General features: G+C 41.9%; 1 protein-coding gene across 4 annotated transcripts in view; it reads left to right on the top strand.

Moving 5' to 3' along the window:
• Positions 1 to 20,824, top strand: part of CDH17 (cadherin 17) — a 76,446-nt gene that overhangs the window by 35,911 nt on the left and 19,711 nt on the right. For all 4 annotated transcript variants that reach the window (XM_040493991.1, XM_040493989.1, XM_040493988.1 and 1 more), the window contains exons 6-12: positions 1,628 to 1,786; positions 1,890 to 2,089; positions 4,636 to 4,767; positions 5,073 to 5,223; positions 10,970 to 11,185; positions 15,005 to 15,081; positions 16,992 to 17,183. In XM_040493991.1, the coding sequence (XP_040349925.1) occupies positions 1,628 to 1,786; positions 1,890 to 2,089; positions 4,636 to 4,767; positions 5,073 to 5,223; positions 10,970 to 11,185; positions 15,005 to 15,081; positions 16,992 to 17,183 (1,127 nt within the window). The remainder of the gene's footprint in view (positions 1 to 1,627; positions 1,787 to 1,889; positions 2,090 to 4,635; positions 4,768 to 5,072; positions 5,224 to 10,969; positions 11,186 to 15,004; positions 15,082 to 16,991; positions 17,184 to 20,824) is intronic.

Genomic DNA, 20,824 nt, shown 5'->3' with positions numbered 1-20,824 from the left:
TCTTGTATCTTTTTCTTCAGTGCCACTTCTAGTAACTCAGGAAGAACATTTCTTCCACTTTATCATGTGCAGCAATTTCACTTTCTGTCCCTGAGACCACAACCAAAGACTCACTTATGAATTCTGCTAAATAAGAATCTTCTTTTTTTTTAATTAAAAAAATTTTTTTAATGTTTTATTTATTTTTGAGACAGAGACAGAGCATGAGCAGGGGAGGGACAGAGAGAGAGGGAGACACAGAATCGGAAGCAGGCTCCAGGCTCTGAGCTGTCAGCACAGAGCCCGACGTGGGGCTTGAACCCACAAACTGTGAGATCATGACCTGAGCCAAAGTCAGACGCTTAACCAAATGAGCCACCCAGGCACCCCAAGAATCTTCTAAGTCTTACCCTTTCTCTCTTCACCAATAGGGTCTTCTAGATCAGTGGTTCCCAAAATTTTTGGTCTCAGGGCTCCTGTGTTCTTTTAAAAATTATTAACACCTCCAAAAATCTTTTGAATATGTGGATTATATCCAGTGATGTGCTGGTAAATGTTTAATAGCTATCTTTCTGAGGGGAGAAGCCCTGATTTATAACATTTTCCAATTTCTGTGGTATCAATACTCCCAACATGGCTTATTTTAAGGTACCAGTGGTGTTAGTAATTGGTTCACAAAGTTTCTGGAAATTCAACCATTGGCTTTCAAGAGCTGGCTCTAGGACATCACTGATTACCAATATTTACATATTAGAAATTTAAAAAATTAATTCACTGTAAGTAATAATAAACATATTTTAATGAAAATAGCTATTTTTAAGGACAAAAGGAATTATTAAGAATAGCTTTGTTTTAATCTTTGCACATCTTTTTAATAACTGGATTAATTAACTGAAAGCAGTTGGATTCTTGTGTCCTTTTCTGCACCCATTCTGTTGCTATAGGCTGTTTTAGTTGAAGCATATGAAGAAAAACTGGCCCCACACAGATATGCAGTTGGAGAAGGGAGGAGTATTGTAATAGCATCCTCAGATAACTGTGGATATTCTTTGATACTACACCAGAACTCAACAAGTGGTGGTTTCTTTTTTTTTTTTTTTTTAAATTTTTTTTTTCAACATTTATTTATTTTTGGGATAGAGAGAGACAGAGCATGAACAGGGGAGGGGCAGAGAGAGAGGGAGACACAGAATCGGAAACAGGCTCCAGGCTCTGAGCTATCAGCCCAGAGCCTGACGCGGGGCTCGAACTCCCGGACCGCGAGATCGTGACCTGGCTGAAGTCGGACGCTTAACCGACTGCGCCACCCAGGCGCCCCAACAAGTGGTGGTTTCTTAAAGGCTGGTGACAATGTGAAATCTGAAACTGTAACAAAGCTTTTTTTTTGATACTCCTTTATGCTAAAATCCATCAAATTATCTTGTGCTTGACTGGATCTTTTACATGTGCATGACTCCATCAAACCTAAAATACTTCAAGAAACCCCATCCTAGGGGAAGGAAGCAGAGTAAAGATATATTTCCCCACTGGTATAAATTATGGTACCTTCCCCCATCCTATCTCTGCCTCTTAGAAGATAAAAGTGGCTATGGTTGGTTTGGATTTCAGTTAACATATTTTTCCTCTCTGGATATGTTTTGTTAAACAGGAAAACCCTTCATGTATGTCAATGCTACAGACCTGGATGACCCAACTACTCCCAATGGTCAGCTTATTTATGAAATTATCATCCAGCTTCCCAAGATCAATGATGTCATGTACTTTCAGATCAACAACAAAACAGGGGCAATTTCCCTTACCCTAGAAGGTAAGTCAAATGATGCCCTCATAAGACTGAGTCAGGAAGAGGGGCCTAGATCTGTGTTACCCTTGGAGACATTTCCTTTTCTCTTCTCTCCTACTTCTCATAGGATCTCGGGAATTGGATCCCATTAAGAATCCTTCCTACAGACTGGTGGTCTCAGTGAAGGACATGGGAGGCCAGAATGATCATTCCTTCAGTGACAGCACATCTGTGAACATTATGGTGAAGGAGAATATTTGGAAAGCACCAGAGCCTGTGGAGATTGTAGAAAACTCAACTGATCCTCACCCCATCAAAATCACTCAGGTAGTGCCCAAGGAATGTCTCCAGACTACGAGATAACTTTTTTTTAAGTTTATTTATTTATTTTTGAGAGGGAGAGGGAGAGAGGGAGAGAGGGAGAGGGAGAGAGGGAGAGAGAGAGAGCGCGCAAGCAAGGGACACAAACACAGACGTGGACACAGAATCTGAGGCAGGCTCCAGGCTCTGAGCTGTCAGCGCAGAGCCTGACACAGGGCTTGAACCCACAAACTGCAAGGTCATGACTTGAGCCTAAGTCAGATGCTCAACCAACTGAGCCACCCAGGCACCCCTCAAGACAATGAGATAAATGGCCTCACTTTGTAGAGACCCTCTGTCATGGTCTTCACTGATATATTTATTGGGTACATTTTTACATAGCATAATTATAAAACAAACTAAATAGACAAAGTCTCTGGCCCTGAGTCTCTGGAGTTTATTAGTTTATTATCATGGGTAAACCCTGGACTTTACCAACTTGGATTCAGATACACGCACATACACACACACACACAAGCTTTAAAAAAGAATTGTACTCACCTTCCCTTCCAAGTAGATACTACTAATATACATGATTTGAATAGGAGTTGCAAATATTTTTGAAAGACTGCTTCTTATTCTTGTGAGAAAATTTCTATCCAATAGACTCATCCCATCATAGACTGAGGGACAGACACAGGACTGGCCAAGAGTAGGAGTCAAGTAGGCAACCTGTACTCTTGGAGACCACCCTCCTGCGACTCCATCTCCTATATGTGCCTCTACTCTTCATTCAAATGTCCCCCCTCTTCCCACCTCTGTGGTTGGTGCTCTTACCCTGGGTCCCCTCCTACCTTAGATCCTGGAAATCCACCTTCAGGTCCACCCAGATCTGATATTTTCTGTAAGATCAGGGGGTTCCTTGACGTGAAAACTGTGGGTTAGTGAGAGAGCACTAGATTTTGAAGCAGATAACCAAAACCACATTCCTCCTCCATTATTTTAATGACTGATCATGAATAAGCCATTTAACCCCTCTGAGCCCCAGCTCCTCTTCAATAAAATGGGGATAATAATACCTCTCGTTGTTGTGAAGAGTAATTCAGCAACAGTATTTGTGAACATGGATAAAAGGTTTTAATATTATGAGTCTCAGTCTGTAGTTCCCCTAAGATATTTTTCTGAATGATGTTGTTAAGGGTCCTGGAATGGCCCATCCCATCATACCTATTGTCAATCTTGAAAGGATTTTTATTTATTGAAATATTGAATTAATGAACTTCACCTTCGGGGTGAAAAAAAAGAATGAAAGCAAGAGATATTCTGCTTTATCAGCTAAGAAAATGTGTCAGGACTCACAGCCATGCAAATTTCAGACTTGGGGCCTTTACTAAAGTCTTATTTATTATGTAGGTTATCCCCACAAGGACTTAGAAATGCTAAAAAGAGCACACGTGTTTATTTGTTCTCAGGGCTGTCAATGTAAAGAAATTCGAGGTGCTGCACCTAATTCCCAGGCCTGGGGAAAGTGCTTTGGGTGTCTTGAGACCCAGGAAGAAGAGTAGAGGGAACAGCTCAAGAGAAAAGAAGTCAGACTGAATTTTTAGGACACAAGGGGAGCTCTCTTAGAACCAAGAACATGGTCTTTGGCTTGACAGGAGGGTGGTGTTTAAATAGCTAACAAGGGGCAAGGGTGGTTCCTTGATACCCTTCCCAAGCTGGTCTGAGAGAATAGTTTAGTCTGGAAATTTCTCATAGCCATAGAGAAATTTCTCATAGCCATAGACATTGTGCCTGGTTTCCTCACTTATAAAATGGGTATAATAGTCTCTACCTCTCCACCTCATGGGACTTTTTGAAAATTTAATGAAATCGTACATAGGAGTGTTTAGAATTGTGTCTGGCATGTGGCAGATCCTCTGTAGGTGTTTTTACAAGTATTAGAATGTCAGAGAGGCCAGGCTGTGTCTCTAGCAAGTTGACTGATCTTACCATTCAGTTTATTTTTTGCCAAGTTGTTTACGAACAACACTAGGAGTTGGCAGTTATTCTTGTCTTTGGAGTCTCTAAGACTAAATATTTAGGGGATGAATGTGCTTTATTTATGTACTATTTGTCTTACTTAAATAATGGCATGGAGAAGAGTTTAGAGTGTCTCCTATTGCTTTTATCATCGCCATTGTTGAGTTTCAGAAACTTGTCCTATGTCATGGATTTGTTCTCAGATAGTACCAGCTGCAAAGTACATTTTGTTTCTTGAACTAATGTTTCATGGATATGAAGTCTCCATGGTCAGACCTCCAAAGGAGCAACCCACAAATTCTTTAAAGATTCACAAAGACCTGCTTTAGAGAAGAAAAACACCCTGTGTGCTTTTTTTGAGCAATGTAACTTGGTTAAACAAGAAAACAAAAGGCTTAATTTTGGTTGAGTATGAAGTAGTTCTAGTAAAACACAGACATAAAAACAAGATCGTCAGAAATTTCAAATTGAAAACCGGAAAATTGTTTATTCCTTCCCGGTTCTCTTGGTCCTGATCTATCTTTTCTCGCAATTCACCCTGGGCCCTGTAGGTGCAGTGGAATGAGCCAGGTGCACAATACTCCTTAGTTGAAAAGGAGAAGCTGTCAACTTTACCGTTTTCAATTGACCAGGAAGGAGGTATTTATGTGACTCAGCCCTTGGACCGTGAAGAAAGGGATTCGGTGAGTAAGTCTGGGAGGAATTTCGCAGATAGCAAGACGGAGTCCAGTGCCTACAGACGACTAAATGCAGAATCGATTTTACATAAAAACAACGACAACCAGAGCCCCAAACCGTGTTCTGGACCCCAGTATATTATTTCTCTCAAAGACATGAGAGCACGCCCACAGATCCAACTCATTTCATTTTTTCTCGTCTTCCAGCTCTAAGTAAATTGAAAAAAAAGGGGTAAACCCAAGCTGTTTCCTCTGCCTTTTAAAGGGGATGATGGAGGAGTCCTGTCTTAACACTGATCTTCCTGTTGTAGTATGTTTTTTATGCCGTGGCAAAGGATGAGATGGGAAAACCGCTTGCCTTTCCAGTGGAAATTCGTGTAAAAGTGAAAGACATTAATGATAATCCACCTACATGTCCATCTGCGGTGACCGTATTTGAGGTCCAGGAGAATGAAGATATAGGTAAGAAAAGAGAGCTGTTCGAAGCTGTGTAACTCTCCACCATATATTACCTCTGTAAGCCCTTTCTCCTCTCTACCAGGTGGTGGGTGGGCAGATAAGCCTGGTCGGGGATCGGTTGTCCATGTCTAACACAGCGCAGAGATTGAATACACTTTGGACTCCCATAGGTACAGTATTTTGGCTCAAACGTATGTGGGTGGTGCTCTGAAACTGGAGCTTTTATGACTACGACCACCACTATATTGCTACTACTACTACCCATTTACTACTACCAACTACCCCTATTATCATAACCATTTATGGATTCCAGGATCCTGTATACATATATAAGTTTATCTCATGTACAAGGTTGTCCCATCAATTCTTATTTGCCCTTCTGACAATCCAATAAAATCTTGTCAAACTTGCTAAATGATTTAAATAATCATTTACATCCAATGTCAGATACCTTACAATAAGTAAGCACTACGAATGTAAGTTGGCTTTTGACCCTTGATTCTCCCTCTCTAGGAATCAAATAATTGTTCAGGAAGATGGTAAATGAGGCTCAAGTCCTACCTATTTTTGTCCTTTCGTTCTCAATTTGCTTTGTTTCTTTTCACTGTGTTGAATGATGGCTTTGGTTTTGTACAGAGGATAACTGCTAGGAGAACATTATGATGTCTGGGACTTTTTTTTAGCTTTATTTATTTTTAGAGAGGAAGAGAAAGAGCACATGCATGGGAGGGGCAGAGAAAGAGGGGGAGAGAATCCCAAGCAGGCTCTGTGCTGTTAGCATGGAACCCAATGCGGAGCTCAAATTCACAAACCACAAGATCATGACCTGAGCTGAAACCAAGAGTTGGATGCTTAACTGACTGAGCCACCCGGGTACCCCTGATTTCTGGGAGTTTTAGGACTTCCCTGGATTTGGCACAATGCTTGTCTATTACCCCATGGTAATGAGCTCATTGGTTGAACAGGCTGGCATTTCTTTCTTTCTTCCTTCCTTCCTTCCTTCCTTCCTTCCTTCCTTCCTTCCTTCCTTCCCTCCTTTCTTTCTTTCTTTCTTTCTTTCTTTCTTTCTTTCTTTCTTTCTTCTTCCTTTCTTTCTTCCTTTCTTTTTAATTTTATTTTTTTTATTTACATTCAAATTAGTTAGCATCTAATGCAACAATGATTTCAGGAGTAGATTCCTTAATGCTCCTTACCCATTTAGCTCATCCCGCCTCCCCCAACCCATCCAGTAACCCTCAGTTTGTTCTCCATATTTAAGAGTCTCTTATGTTTTTGTCCCCCTCCCTGTTTTTATATTATTTTTGCTCCCCTTCCCTTATGTTCATCTGTTCTGTGTCTTAAAGTCCTCATATGAGTGAAGTCATATGATATTTATCTTTCTCTGACTGACTAATTTCACTTAGCATAATACCCTCTAGTTTCATCCACGTAGTTGCAAATGGCAATATTTCATTCTTTTTGATTGCTGAGTAATACTCCATTGTATATATATACCACATCTTCTTTATCCACTCATCCATCAATGGACATTTGGGCTCTTTCCATACTTTGGCTATTGTTGATAGTGCTGCCATAAACATTGGGGTGCCTGTGTCCCTTCAAAACAGCACACCTGTATCCCTTGGATAAATACCTAGTAGTGCAATTGCTGGGTCATAGGGTAGTTCTATGTTTAATTTTTTGAGGAACCTCCACTGTTTTCCAGAGTGACTGCACCAGTTTGCATTCCCACCAGCAGTGCAAAAGAGATCCTCTTTCTCGGCATCCTTGCCAAAGTCTGTTGTTGCCTGAGTTGTTAATGTTAGCCATTCTGACAGATGTAAGGTGGTATCTCATTGTGGTTTTGATTTGTATTTCCCTGATGATGAGTGATGTTGAGCAGTTTTTCATGTGTCGGTTGGCCATCTGGATGTCTTTGGAGAAGTGTCTATTCATGTCTTTTGCCCGTTTCCTCACTAGATTTTTTGTTTTTTGGGTGTTGCGTTTGATAAGTTCTGTATAGATTTTGGATACTAACCCTTTATCCGATATGTCGTTTGCAAATATCTTCTCCCATTCCATCAGTTGCCTTTTGATTTTGCTGATTGTTTCCTTTGCTGTGCAGAAGGTTTTTATTTTGATGAAGTCCCAATAGTTCATTTTTGCTTTTGTTTCCCTGCCTCTGGAGAAATGTTGAGTAAGAAGTTGCTGCAGCCGAGGTCAAAGAGGTTTTTGCTTGCTTTCTTCTTGAGGATTTGGATGACTTCTTGTCTTACGTTTAGGTCTTTCATCCATTTTGAGTTTATTTTTGTGTATGGTGTAAGATAGTGGTCCAGGTTCATTTTTCTGCATGTCGCTCTCCAGTTTTCCCAGCACCATTTGCTGAAGAGACCATCTTTATCCCATTGGATATTCTTTCCTGCTTTGTCAAAGATTAGTTGGCCATACGTTTGTGGGTCCATCTCTGGGTTCTCTATTCTGTTCCATTGATCTGAGTGTCTGTTTTTGTGCCACAGGCTGGCATTTCTTGAAATGTTTTTGTCTGTTGTTTTGTGCAAGATTAGACTGCCACTCCTAGGGCCTTGCTGTCCTTGTAAGCAGACCCTCCTATACCTTGTGGACCTTCTTACCATTTTCTTTTGATCTCTCTACTCTTCTTGCTACACATTTTTGACACAGTGGGTGCCGTTCTGGTAGCTTGATGAGTACTGCTCCTGTGGCTTATTTGCTCACTGCTCATAGTTTTGTTTTGTTTTTTTCTTTTCTTGCTGTCAGGAGTCCTATATAGGTTACCTATTGTCTGTGTGTTCTTCTCAGGTCCTCTTTTTTTCATTTATTCTAATTCTTGCTGCAGTAGGAAGGGTTAGATGACAGCTTGAAGGATTTTAGTTAATTATAAGGAAGAATCTTCCAACAGTGGCAGTTGTGTAAGAATGAAATGTATTACAATAGCCAAGAAATACTTGTGGCATTACCCTTTTTGAAAACCTCCCAAATTTCTGGTCTGTGATGCTAAATGAAGGTAGAGGATCTTTGAAGAACTTTCCAGATGATCACTCAAGTTTTTTTGTTTAGGGCCTAACAGTTAGTGTATTAGTTGTCTATTGCTACATAACAAATGTCCCCCAAACTTCACAGTTTCAAACAGATATTTATTATATCAAAGTTTCTGTGAGTCAGGAATCAGAGTGTAGCTCAGTTGGGTACCTTTGATTCAGAGGAGAAGCTTGGGTGTGGGGGGCAGTGAGAGCTTGAAAAATGGTGACCAAGATGAAAGTCAGTATTTTTATAATCTAATCCCTGAGGTGACATCCATCATTTTACCATATTCCATTCATTAGAAGTGAGTCACTAGGCCCAACCCACATTCAAGAGGTGGGGGTTACACCAGGGCATTAATATGGGAGAGGTCATTGGGAACAATTTTAAAAGCTGCCTACCTTTGGGAAGAGGATAGTACTAGCTTTCTGAGACTGGTGAAGAACTCACTGTCGGTAGAATAAACTGTTCAGGGGCCCAGGGGATATTTGCTTCTCTAAAGGTGAGAATTTATTTTGTAGCTATATTTCACAAGGTTTCAAATGGTGGATGTAATGGGCCAGGAATTCTTCTAAATCAGCACAGATTGAGTCTGTTCTCTATATTTAGCCTAAACAAAGATTTAGTATCCTTAGTGTCTTTTATTAGCCAAAATCTCATAGGACTCATGTCCCTAAGTTTTAGCAATGCCAATATTAATTCTGAAATCCCACTCGTTACCAAGTTCTATGTGCTCATACAGGAAATTTCGTTTCTCGTAGAAGGCCCACCTCCCTGCCCCACCTGCCTAAACTATTTCTGAGTGTCCCAAGAGATGCTGTATATACCTCTGAATCAATTCAGGCTGCCACCTGCCCCTGGCCTTTGTCACTCAGAGACATGGCCCTCCTTTTACTTCTGGCCCACCCAAAACGTTCTCTGCTCCCACTAAGTAGCATCCTCTGCTGGAATTTCCCCAGTCACTGATGTTGATAGTCCTCATGGTGACTCTGACAGCTGGAATTTTCCTGTGGGGTGGGAGAAGAACAGTGTCCTCTGTGTTACACTTACTTGCTGAGAGGAAAGGTCCAAGGCAGGGCTGCTCAGACCACAAAGGATCACAGAATTTAGTAAGATACTCTTTCATTCCAACACACATATTTTTAAGGGCAGATGTATGCCACAAAGGTGACTTGGTTATAATGGACTCAGAAATAGCAGCTACTTCCATATTAGATAAATATTTGCCTATGCCCTGTAGATCATAATGCCCCCTCCCCAGCCCATGAGACACATCTACATGTGTCTGGTTCCATTATAGACAAAACATACATACTTCTCTACCTCTCCTGTCAAAAAAAAAAAAAATCTATAAATTTCCATGTAAGTCAGTTGATGCAAATTGATTGGGGAAGGGGTGAAACTTAACTCCACAACTGGGATGTATTCAAATTTTAGCCCCAAGGTGGAACTTTTACTGCATGTTGAGAAACCCACAGTTCTCGTTTCACAGAGCAACACGATCCAGAACCTATTAGAACTCACTCAGAACTAGAGGGAGCAGTGAGTCATAGCCTCTGACTTCTGGAACTCCCTGGACCAAAACACTCACCAGCATAAAATACATGGGGCTATAAACTGCACCAAGGTGGGGGATGTGTGCCTGTTCTTTGCCCTGTGTTATCTTTGGGGTGGGGTCAGTCTCTGCAACCAATGCATAAAGTTGCTTAGAAGCAAGCCACAGTTGGCTCAGCCTTGTTTCGTTACACCATTTGTCTTGTCTATTAGTGTCCAAGGGGGGCCATAACAAATGACCACAAAGTTGGTGCCTTCAAACAACAGAAATGTATTCTCTCACAGTTCTGGAGGCTAGAAGTCTAAAATCAAGGTGCCAGCCATGAGAGAATTCTTTCTTGCCTCTTCTAGCTTCTGTTGGTTCCTGGCATTCCTTGACTGCTTAAGGCATCACTCTAGTATTTGCCTCCTCCTTCACGTGGCCACCTCCTCTGTGTGTGTCTTTGTCTTCTCTTCTTCTAATAAGAACAGCAATCACTGGATTTAGTCTACTCTAAATTCAGGATGATTTCATCTCAAGATCCTTAACTAATTACATCTGCAAAGACTCTATTTCCAAATAAGGTCACATTTGAGGTTTCAGGTGGACATGAATTTTTGTAGGACACTATTTGTTATGGGCTGAATTGTGTCCCCCCTAAAATGCATATGGTGAAATTCTCAGTATGTCACAGGAGAAATATTATTTAGAACTAGGTTCATTAAAGAGGTAGTTAAGTTGAAATGCTTCCATTAGTGTGGGTCTTAATGAATGGTGTCATTCTAAGAAGAGAAAATCTGGACTCGGACATGTACAGAGGACTGGCCATGTGAAGACTGGACATGGGAAGATGGCCATCTGGAAACCAAGGAGAGAAGTCTTAGAACCAGCCAACCCTGCTAACATCTTGATCTCAGATCTTTAGCCTTCAGAAACTGTGAGAAAATAAAGTTCTGTTGCTAAATCTATCCAACCTGTGGTACTTTGTTATGCTGGCCCTGTCAGACTAATATACTGCTCGATGTACTACACTATGGCAAGAGTGAGAAGAACCAAATAAATCTAAGAACTTTAGTCTGCTACTCAAAGTTATTTACAGCACTTTCTAGGAAACTGCTTATCCAGTGAAACCCTTTTTAATACAGTAGATTAAATAGAGCCCGTAATGGATGGATTCCCTTTATTCCTTCTCCACAGGTAGCAATATTGGGACTTTTATTGGCCATGACATGGATGAAGAAAATACTGCCAACAGTGTTTTAGTATACAAAATTGTGGATCAAATTCCCAAACTTCCCAAGGAAGGACTCTTCCTGGTCCAAACCTACTCGGGAGTGGTCCAGTTGGCTGGGCAGTCCTTGAAGAAGCAAGACACTCCGCAGTACAATTTGACAATAGAGGTGTCTGACAAAGGTTAGTATCATGTTCACTGTCAAAAGTGAAATACTGTTTTCCTTCCAGTTGCGATTTGTTAAGCTGCTCTAATGCCTGGGTGTATTACAGAATGCCATTTGAGAGTTCTTCCTTCCTTTATAAAACACACATGGAACATAGAGGGAGTTGGCCCAACATGGTAAAGGCCAGAGTTACATACAGTTCAGGCATCAGAACCATTAGACCACAATACAAACCTAACCTTGAATGGAGGAGAGAAGGAAAGAAGGCTGGTGGGAGTACCGTAGAGCATTAAGAGTAAAAAAAAAAAAAAAAAAAAAAAAGAAAAAAAAAAGGAAAAAATGAGAAGTTGGCCAAGGTCATTGAGGAGTCCAAGGTTAGCCATCAAAAGAGTCTATGATCTCCTTGAACATGCCTGCCTTGGCATGCCTGCCTTGCTCGGTCACTGGTTGGGGCAGCCCATGGGAAGTGAGGCCTCAGTGCAAACATACTGATGGATTTCAAAGCACAGCAGCGGGGCCATTGTCAATTAAGTTCCCTGTTGTTGGAAGTCAGCAAGGCACGTTCTCATGGCTGCTGTGATCACGAACCAGCCTGTTAATTGTATTTTTCTATTCTCCCTTTCAGACTCCAAGGACTCTATTGTATGAAAGTGGGGGAGCAATACACTTGGGGGAGTTCTGTTTTCTCTCAGCTTCCAGTTGGCCGTGTGACATCACCAGGAGACATTGTTCCTTATTCCCGTACAATTTCAAAGCAAGTGGTTCTTAATCTTTGTCGGTCCCAGGACCCTTTGAAACTCTGATGAAAACGGTGCATTCTCTAAGAAAAGCACACATTTTCAGACAAGTGTGCAGAGACATACAAAAACACATGTATTCATAGCCAGATTTATTTGAGGGGCACACACACTCCTAGGTTAAGAATCTTTCTTTGAGTTAACTAGCACCGAATGTCACACAACCAATAGTTCAGTAACTGTTGAGCTAGGAGTCATAGATCATATAGGCACAGAGGAGAAGAGAGCATCATTTGACACCACTCTTCACCTTCCCCCCTTTATATGGATATTGATATACTGAAGAGAATTAGGGTTTAATAGGCCTCTACTACAGACTTTTTGGAAGTTAGTAATTTGGCAAATATCGAGGGCCTGATATATGTCTAGCATTATGTTAAGAGGTACAACAGAAGTGAGTATAATAAATCATCCCTTCCTATGATGAATTAACAGTTTCACGCCTTTAGCCATCCATTCTTTTGGCAAATAGTTATTGAGCGCTTACCTTGCATAAGATACCATTCAAGGTACTGAAGATACATAGATGAATAAGACCCCGTGTCTGTCCTCAAGGAGCATTTCATGATAAAGGAGATGGACCTGTGAATAAATAAATTACAAGAAACATGTACAAGGTAGCCCATGAAGGAAATGAGTGACTCAGTGGAGGGAGAGGGCAGGTAAGGCTTTCTAAAGGAAGGGGTTTCATTGAACTGAGTTTGGAAGGATGAATATGACAAGTTATAAAATAGTGCAGGGCTTATAGAGGAGAAGAAATTCCATCTGCAAATGCATTGAGACCTGAAGCAATTTGAGGCTGCAAGGGCATAAGGTGGAAATCAGATTACAAATTCTCTATGTTCGTGAGTACATCTATATAGAAAATGTGGACCAGATCATGAAATATATTTATTCATAAATATATACGTGTGTATGTGTATTGTTGGAATGAAACATTCAATTGTACACTACTCTAGCCTAGAGACTAGGCTTAATTAACATAGTTTTACATAAAATCCTGGCTCACTGTTGGCCCAACTTGAGGTTTGTGCAGAGCAAGGAGCCAGCAAGTTCAGGTCCTGAGACCACCCCTCCTCCATCCTCCCTGCACCAGCCCCGCCCCCCACCACAATGTTAGCTATTCTTGTTGTCTGCGAATATTCCAGGGACTGACCCCAGCTTTAATCAGTATCCATCATTATAATTCGAATGTTATTAGATCACAAGCCTGGCCTCATGTCCGGTGCTTTGAACACCATTCATGCCTGAGTGTGTTTGTCAGGATCCTAGCAGCAAACAGTTCCTCAAAAGGAATAACCAAGAAGAGTTTAAAGAAGGGGTTATTTGCAAAGGTTGAAGGCAGGGTTAAGGGAAAGCAATGGGAGGTGTGAAGCATAATAGACGGCCTGCCTTCCACGGAGACGGAGGCGGGGTGCAAAGGGGCAAGGGAAGGGAACATTCCCGGAAGGAGCAAGACCTGTACTTGTACCTATAGGAGAGGCTGCTGGCAAAGGGGAACTGCCCCCGACTTCTGTCCTCCCACCCCTCCTCCCATCTCCTGTCACTGCTGCCATTGGCAGCACCCAGGGTGTCTGCCATGTAGTTAGTTTCTGAGGTCAGCCTCCCAGGGCACAGAGCAGGGTGAAGGGTGGAGAGCAGACAGAGAGAGCCAAGGGAGCACATGGATTTGAATCCTGGCTCAACCACTAGTTAGTGTGTGACCTCGGTTAGCTTATCTAGCTTTTCTATCCTGTGGTGTCTTCATTCGTGAACTAAATGAGAATGATGATAGTACTTATGTCATGAAATTAGCCTGAAGATGAAATGAGTAATGCTGGTAAAGCACTGATACAGTGCTGAAGATTTGTGTTGGGATAAGAACCTCAGTTCTGTTGTTATTGACATTTCATTCATTCATTCATTCATTCATTCATTTATATTTAAGAGAGAGAGTGCTCTCTAGTGCAAGTGGGGGAGAGGGGCAGAGGAAGAGAGAGAATCCCAAGCAGCCTCCACGCTCAGCGCAGAGCCTGACATGTGGCTCGATCCCATAACCCTGGGATCATGACTTGAGCCAAAATCAAAAGTTGGATGCTCAACCGACTGAGCCACTCAGGTGCCCAGTTATCAACATTTTATAGAAAACCTAACTGAGGCACAGAGTCCTTGAGTGACACACACCAAGCTCTTACACATCTGGTAAGTGACAGAGTCAGATTTTAACAGTGGGACTCCAGAGCCCTGAGTCTTAGCCATTATACAACATAATATATCATGGCTTAGAACCATGGAGACCCCAGAAAAGAAACTGTCACATTGTTCCTCACTCTGGATATTTCCCTGGGCACCCCATTCCCATCTGTATTCTGTGTCCCTCTTGGACCTAGGTTGAACCTGCTCTCTCTGACCAGATATTTGAATAGTCAAACCCACCCCCAAAGCCTGTGTTATTTCCCAAAGGGTTCCAAAGGGTCAGCTACCTCTGACCCCCTCTCACCTCCTACAGGCTGGGTAGCCAGGCTTTTTGAAGAGGGCTAACTGTAACACTTCCTCCCTCATTTGGAGGAAAGGGAACAGGCACCCGACTTTCCCACCATAGAGGACAGAAAAGCAGGATGGTAAGTACTGGAAGTGTTCAGAGAAGGAAAGACAGCTAGCTGGGCTATTCAGGGAAGGCTTTCTGGAAAGATAGTTTTGCACTAGGCTTTGAAGGCTACAAAAGTTTCACTAGTTAGAAAAGAGAGGTTGGTTGCTTCACAGGAAAAAAACCCCAAACTTCCTTGATCAGGACAAGCCTTACCGAGGAAGGGGCATGTGTTCCATGTGCCTGGAGCGCCCAGAGGAACTTCTTCCAGGGCTTTCTCCAGCCTCCTTTTGGTGACCTGCTTCTGGGTACAGGTGGGGAGCAGAGAATTCTGTTTCCACAAAAACTGCCTGTCAGTAGCAGAATTCTGGCTGTGGCTGTCACTTGCCTTGCCAATGTTTTTCTTGCAAATTTCTAATTTTAATGCATGATTTCTAATGAAAAATTATTGTCATATGACTTTGCCTTTCAGATTTCAAAACCCTCTGTCACGTGGAGATCAATGTTATTGATATCAATGATCAGATCCCCATCTTTGAAAAATCAGATGTGAGTAGTTTTCATCTGTTTTTTCTTTATTTTGTTCATATTGCTTGACCCTTACTTCTGCGATAAAGACACTGTAAGTAGTTAGGAAAAATCCCAGACTTTAAAGGTAGCTTTAGGCAAACTGGTAACAAACCCAGACACCATCTTCAGTGGAAATCTTCAGGGAGCAATAGCATTCACTGTTATAGTATATAACAGCGTTTATAAACAGAATTTTATAAACTTCTACCAATGGCTCATTTCTTCCAAGGGCTTGCTTAAAAGCTGCACCCGCAATCTTTGTCAAATGGAATGGAGTTGAATGGCTAATTGCAATTTGTCATTATATGTTGTGTGACAATAAATGGTCTCAGACCAGCATTTTGAGTCAAAAATTTGATGTTTGGAATATTGGCACTTTCTACTCCTTTTGCAATAATTGAGTAAGAGAAAGGAGAAGAAAAACTAGCCTCTCAGTTAAGCTCAAGAAGGATGTGCTTAAGACATTTGCAAGAATTACGAAAATTGGTTAGAAAAAACAGGAGAAAAAGGATCAGTAGAGAACGTCAAGAAAAATATTTCACATATTTTGATTTGGGCTTTAAACTTGGGGTGGTTTTACCACTGCTTCCCTTAAAAGGGATGTCTCTCTTTATTCTAGAGCAGAGGGAAGCCCATTTGACTAGATTGTTAGGTCATGTTTGAAGTCAGTTATGGGACGGTCCAGAGCCCTGCGATGATGATCACAAATCAAAATAGGGACAAGGCCGTGACAAAGAAAGGGAATTGATGTATGAGAGGGTTTGGGGCGGCAAGAGGTGTGACTGAATATAACTTGTGTAGCAGGCACTGGGGCTACACAAGCATGGGGTAAGGAACCCCTTCCTTCTCAGTCTCCAGGAGCCCTTCCTTGTGTTGTAGTTTCCTTCTGGTCCATCTGGACAGTGCTTTCACACTGAGGACAAGAACACCCTTCTTTGAGAGTTGGAAATACAAACTGGGCTCTTGAGAGAGTGAGTGGGCTTCTGTCACTGCCCCAGTCCTCCTCCTGGGCCCTGCCTATTACCATCTTTAAGATCATGATGCCGAGAGAGATGATCGGGGGATTTTCAGTGGAGATGGTCTAGGCCAGTGAATAAGAACACAGGCTTTGGAACTGGACAAGCATGGGCTTGAGTCCCAATTCTGTGACTCACTAGCTGTGTGCTCTTGGGTGGGGTTTACTCTTCCAATCTTTTGTTTTTCTGTCAAATGGAAATGATAATATAGCTACTCAATGGAGTGTTTTATTGCTTATCTTTATTGAGTACTTATGTGCCAGGCATTCAGGGGGTTTACATGCTTTATCTCTCTCAATCCCCACAGCAAGCAGGAAGTAGGTCCTACTATTATTTTCATTAGACAGATGATCACCTGAGACGTAAGGAAATTAGATGACTTGCTTCCAGTCACCTGGCTCCTGAGTGGCAAGCCTAGGACTCATCCCCAGGCTGTTTGACTCCAAAGTTCAGGCTCTTACCCTCTATTCCTTGGTGGATTACAGATGAACTAAAATAATGTATGTAAAGTGCCTGCCACAATTTAGGTACTCAACACATAGTAGCTATTTATTTATATGATCACTAGTATAATAATTTCAGTTAGTAAACATATTGGATGTGGGAAGGGGAATCTATTTTAGAGTCCTACCAGTAGCTCTGAGACCTGTTTCTTGGTGCAATGGATATCAGTCTACAAGTATGAATGAAGTCAAAATCAACTGCACCAAATTTATCAGTAGGAAAACATGCTCGGTAAGTATTGATACAAACTATGACGTGTGTTCATTGTGAAACCAAAGAGACAAATTTGCCCTTTGGCAATTGTGCTTGATGACAGAGGACATTCTCGTTTTCTTCTCCTATTTTTTTTTTTGTTGTTGTTGTTGTTAGTATGGAAACCTGACTCTTGCTGAAGACACAGCCGTTGGGTCCACCATCTTGACCATCTGGGCCACAGACACTGATGAGCCATTTACTGGGAGTTCTAAAATCCTGTATCGTATTATACAGGGAGACAGTGAGGGGCGACTGGGGATTGACACAGATCCCCATACCAACGCTGGATATGTCATAATTAAAAAGGTAAATAGCCCCATTAGTGGAAGTTTTCTTTTTGATAAATCAAGTTACTTGGGACGGTGTAAGGATCTACGAGCAGAGGTAATGGATTAGCAGTGACCTTGCAGGTGTAGTGAGGGACTCCTAGAGCACTCAGTCATTCTCATCCACCGGAAAGACAGAAGGCCAAGATTCTAGTTCTGCGTCTGTCACTAACTCAGCAAGTAACCTTTGTGGAGGGAGGGAGGGTTGCCATAGAAGATATATAAAATATAGGATAAGTAATATTTTAGAATAAAGGTATCCCATGCAATATTTGGGACCTATTCATACTAAAAATAATGTTTGTTGTTTACCTGATATTCGAATTTAACTAGGTGTTCTATATGTTTATTTGTTAAATCTTGGGAGTGGGGAGGTTTTGCTTAGGGCTTTACTTTGCAAGTGTGGGATGTTAGACTGGATGAGCCCTATGAGCCCTTAGGCCGTAGACCCTCTATTCTAATGTGTCATCCATAGATTCTTCTTTAATAATGACTGGAAATTGGTATATCTCCTTCCAAGGTTTAATAGACAAGTTTATCCTTTCCTCCTATCCTTCCTGCCAACCCCCTACTTTCATCTTTTATGGTATTGCTGAACTCACTGGCTCTCACTTTATCTTTCCTTCTGTAAGGACTGGGAAGTCTAGAGCCAAAGTCTAATTACCATAGTAGCTACTTCCTTGTACAGGATCTTCCCATCCCTTCTTCATTCTCTTCCCATCCCGCAACTGACCTTTTTTCTCTATGGCTGCCTCATCTATGCTTTAGAGCATGTAAATAGTCTACCAGATGACTCAATAGGAAGCAGTACTCAGTGTCATCCAATATATTTGGAAATAAAAGGGATAAGAGTTACAGTGATAGTCTCTGTAGGTGTGGTTGAGTGTTGAAGGTTTGCAGTGCAGTGTGCTAGAGGCTGCAAAAAAAAGGCGCTGGAGGAAAGTTTTGGACCAGAATAAAGGAAAGCTGAAGAGGAGGACAGAATAGAATGATGTCACAGAAAATGGATAGAAGCACCAGGAGGAAAGTGCTAGTGTTGAAGGGAGCCCTAGGGCAGAGTGTCAGGATTCTGATCCTATTATTACCTTATACTTCACTTCTGACAAAGGGCCTCGTTGGGATCGAGCAGCAAGGTTTGTGTTTGGACCAACTCAAACCATTAGCATCTGTCTCAGTCTGACATTTGGAAGAGATGATGTTATAACTACCCACCCCCCTCCTTCTTCATGGCTGTCTATGTGGAGAAGAACCACAGAAGGAACAGGCAAATGAAAGGACCGTTTTCAGAGTTGGCAGTGGGTGCTCCAGGAAGCATGCTGACAGGGACAAACAGCTCCCAGTTTGTCCAGGACCAGAGCTCTTTGGAGATCTATGAGAAGATAGAGGCCTGTCCATCTCAGTACGAGTAATTTCCACATGTCAACATTTCTTTGTGGTGGCTTTTGTGAACCAGCTTAAGTTAACTTGACCATTTGTGGCTATTGGGCACCTTTAGGGAGGTGTTGGTGACCCCGAATGATCAGCGGTGGGTGCAAGCTGTGAGTATCCTCCCACACAACCCTGGCATGAGGAGGTACGTTACAATCACGCAGGCCTCTGACCTAAATCTTTGTCACATCCTTATTGTGTTTGTGGTTGTATTCCAAGTGTCTGGAATATTGCATGGCGCATCGTAGAGTCTGATAAATATTGGTTGACTGAATAAATAACTGAATTCTGCACTATATACACAAAAAGAATCATCCAGTTTGTGCTGTAGTCCTGTGAAGTCCCAGCTCTCTGTCCCTCAGGCACTGTGATGACAGTATTCTCGTGAGAGGATTTGTCTGACTGTCCAAAGAAAGAGGATCCTAGACAGAACAGAACTGGAGTTCTAGAACTCGGAAGGGTATAGGCTGCTAGCCTAGCCAGATGCTCACACTGTTGTTCATGTGATGACTGAGAGATTATACCACATCTTAAACCAGACTACATGTCTTGGAGACCACTAATATCACCCCATCTCTTTGTAAGATCACTCTGCCAATTAACGAACCTTCTAGGGCTGCTTGAGGTAGTTGTGGCTCAAGGCCTGCAGTAGCTGCAGCGTGTATCTCTGATTAAGATCTTTTAAATGCTAAGCAACAGCTCACCCTAAGGTGTAGCTTCTTGGTTTAGGATATACCAAATGTTAACCAATAGCCCTTAGGATGTATGTATTCACTATGACAGATGTGTGTATTTATACTGTTCTTAGTGTTTTAAGTAAATTAGACCCTGTAATGTGGTTACTTGTGTGTGTCTTAGGCTTCTAATTCCATATCCGTTAAGCTGCTAGGGGAGTACCATTGCTTTTGAACCATCGTGTCAATCATCTTTGAACGTTTAAAACTAGTTGAAAAAACGGGGCGCCTGGGTGGCTCAGTCGGTTAAACGTCCGGCTTCAGCTCAGGTCACGATCTCGCGGTCCAGGAGTTCGAGCCCCGCGTCGGGCTCTGGGCTGATGGCTCAGAGCCTGGAGGCTGCTTCCGATTCTGTGTCTCCCTCTCTCTCTGCCCCTTCCCCTATTCATGCTCTGTCTCTTTCTCTGTCTCAAAAATAAATAAACTTAAAAAAAAAAAGCTGCTGAGGATTCAACTCAGTTAAAAAAAAAACTAGTTGAAAAAATTATGGTCAAAAATACATCGCATAAAATCTATCCTTTAAAATTTTATAGTGCACCTTACCTATATGCACACGGTTGTATAGCATATCTCTAGATCTCTTTCATCGTGCATGAATGGAACTGTGCATTCCTTGAACAGGAGCTCCCCACTTCCCCAACCCTCCGGCTCCTGGCAACCACCATTCCACTTTCCATTTCTGTAAATTTGACTATTCCAGGTAGCTCCTTTAAGCGAAATCATATAGTATGTGTCCTTCTGTGACTGGCTTAGTTCCCTTAGCTTAATGTTCTCAGGGTTCTTCCATGCTATAGCATATGACAGGATTTTCCTCTTTTTTAAAAAGGCTGCATAATTTTTCATTGTGTGTATATACATTTTCTTTATCCATTCACTTGTCAGCCCACATTTTGGTTATGTCCCGTCCTTAGCTAGTGTGAATGATGCCATCATGATCATGGGAATGCAAATTTCCTGCTTTCAGTTCTTTTGGGTAAATGTCCAGAAGTGGATTCCTGGATTATATAGCTGCTCTAGTGTTAATTTTTTGAGGAAACTCCATGCTATTTTCCATAGCAGTTGTACCATTTTACATTCCCACCAACAGTGCGTGAGGGTTCCAATTTCTCCACATCCTCACCAACACTCGTTACTTTCTTTTTTTAAAAGAAACATTTTAAAAAAATGTTTGATCTATTTATGAGAGACAGAGAGACAGAGTGCAGCGAGGGAGGGGCAGAGAGAGGAAAGCACAGAATTTGAAGCAGGCTCCAGGCTCTGATCTGTCAGCACAGAGCCTGACGCGGGGCTTGAACTCACGAACTGTGAGATCATGACTTGAGCCGAAGTCAGATGCTTAACTCACTGAGCCACCCAGGTGCCCCTTGTTATTTTCTTTTCTTAAATTTTATAATGGCCATTCTAACAGATGTGGTTTTGATTTGCATTTCCTTGATGATTTGCGATGTTGGCCATCTTT

The sequence above is a fragment of the Herpailurus yagouaroundi genome, unplaced genomic scaffold (genome assembly GCF_014898765.1).
Source record: "Herpailurus yagouaroundi ecotype Mexico unplaced genomic scaffold, PumYag 186, whole genome shotgun sequence".
Taxonomy (NCBI): Eukaryota; Metazoa; Chordata; class Mammalia; order Carnivora; family Felidae; genus Herpailurus; species Herpailurus yagouaroundi.
The sequence above is the reverse complement of the archived record's forward strand: the minus strand, read 5'-3'. Positions and strand labels throughout refer to the sequence as shown.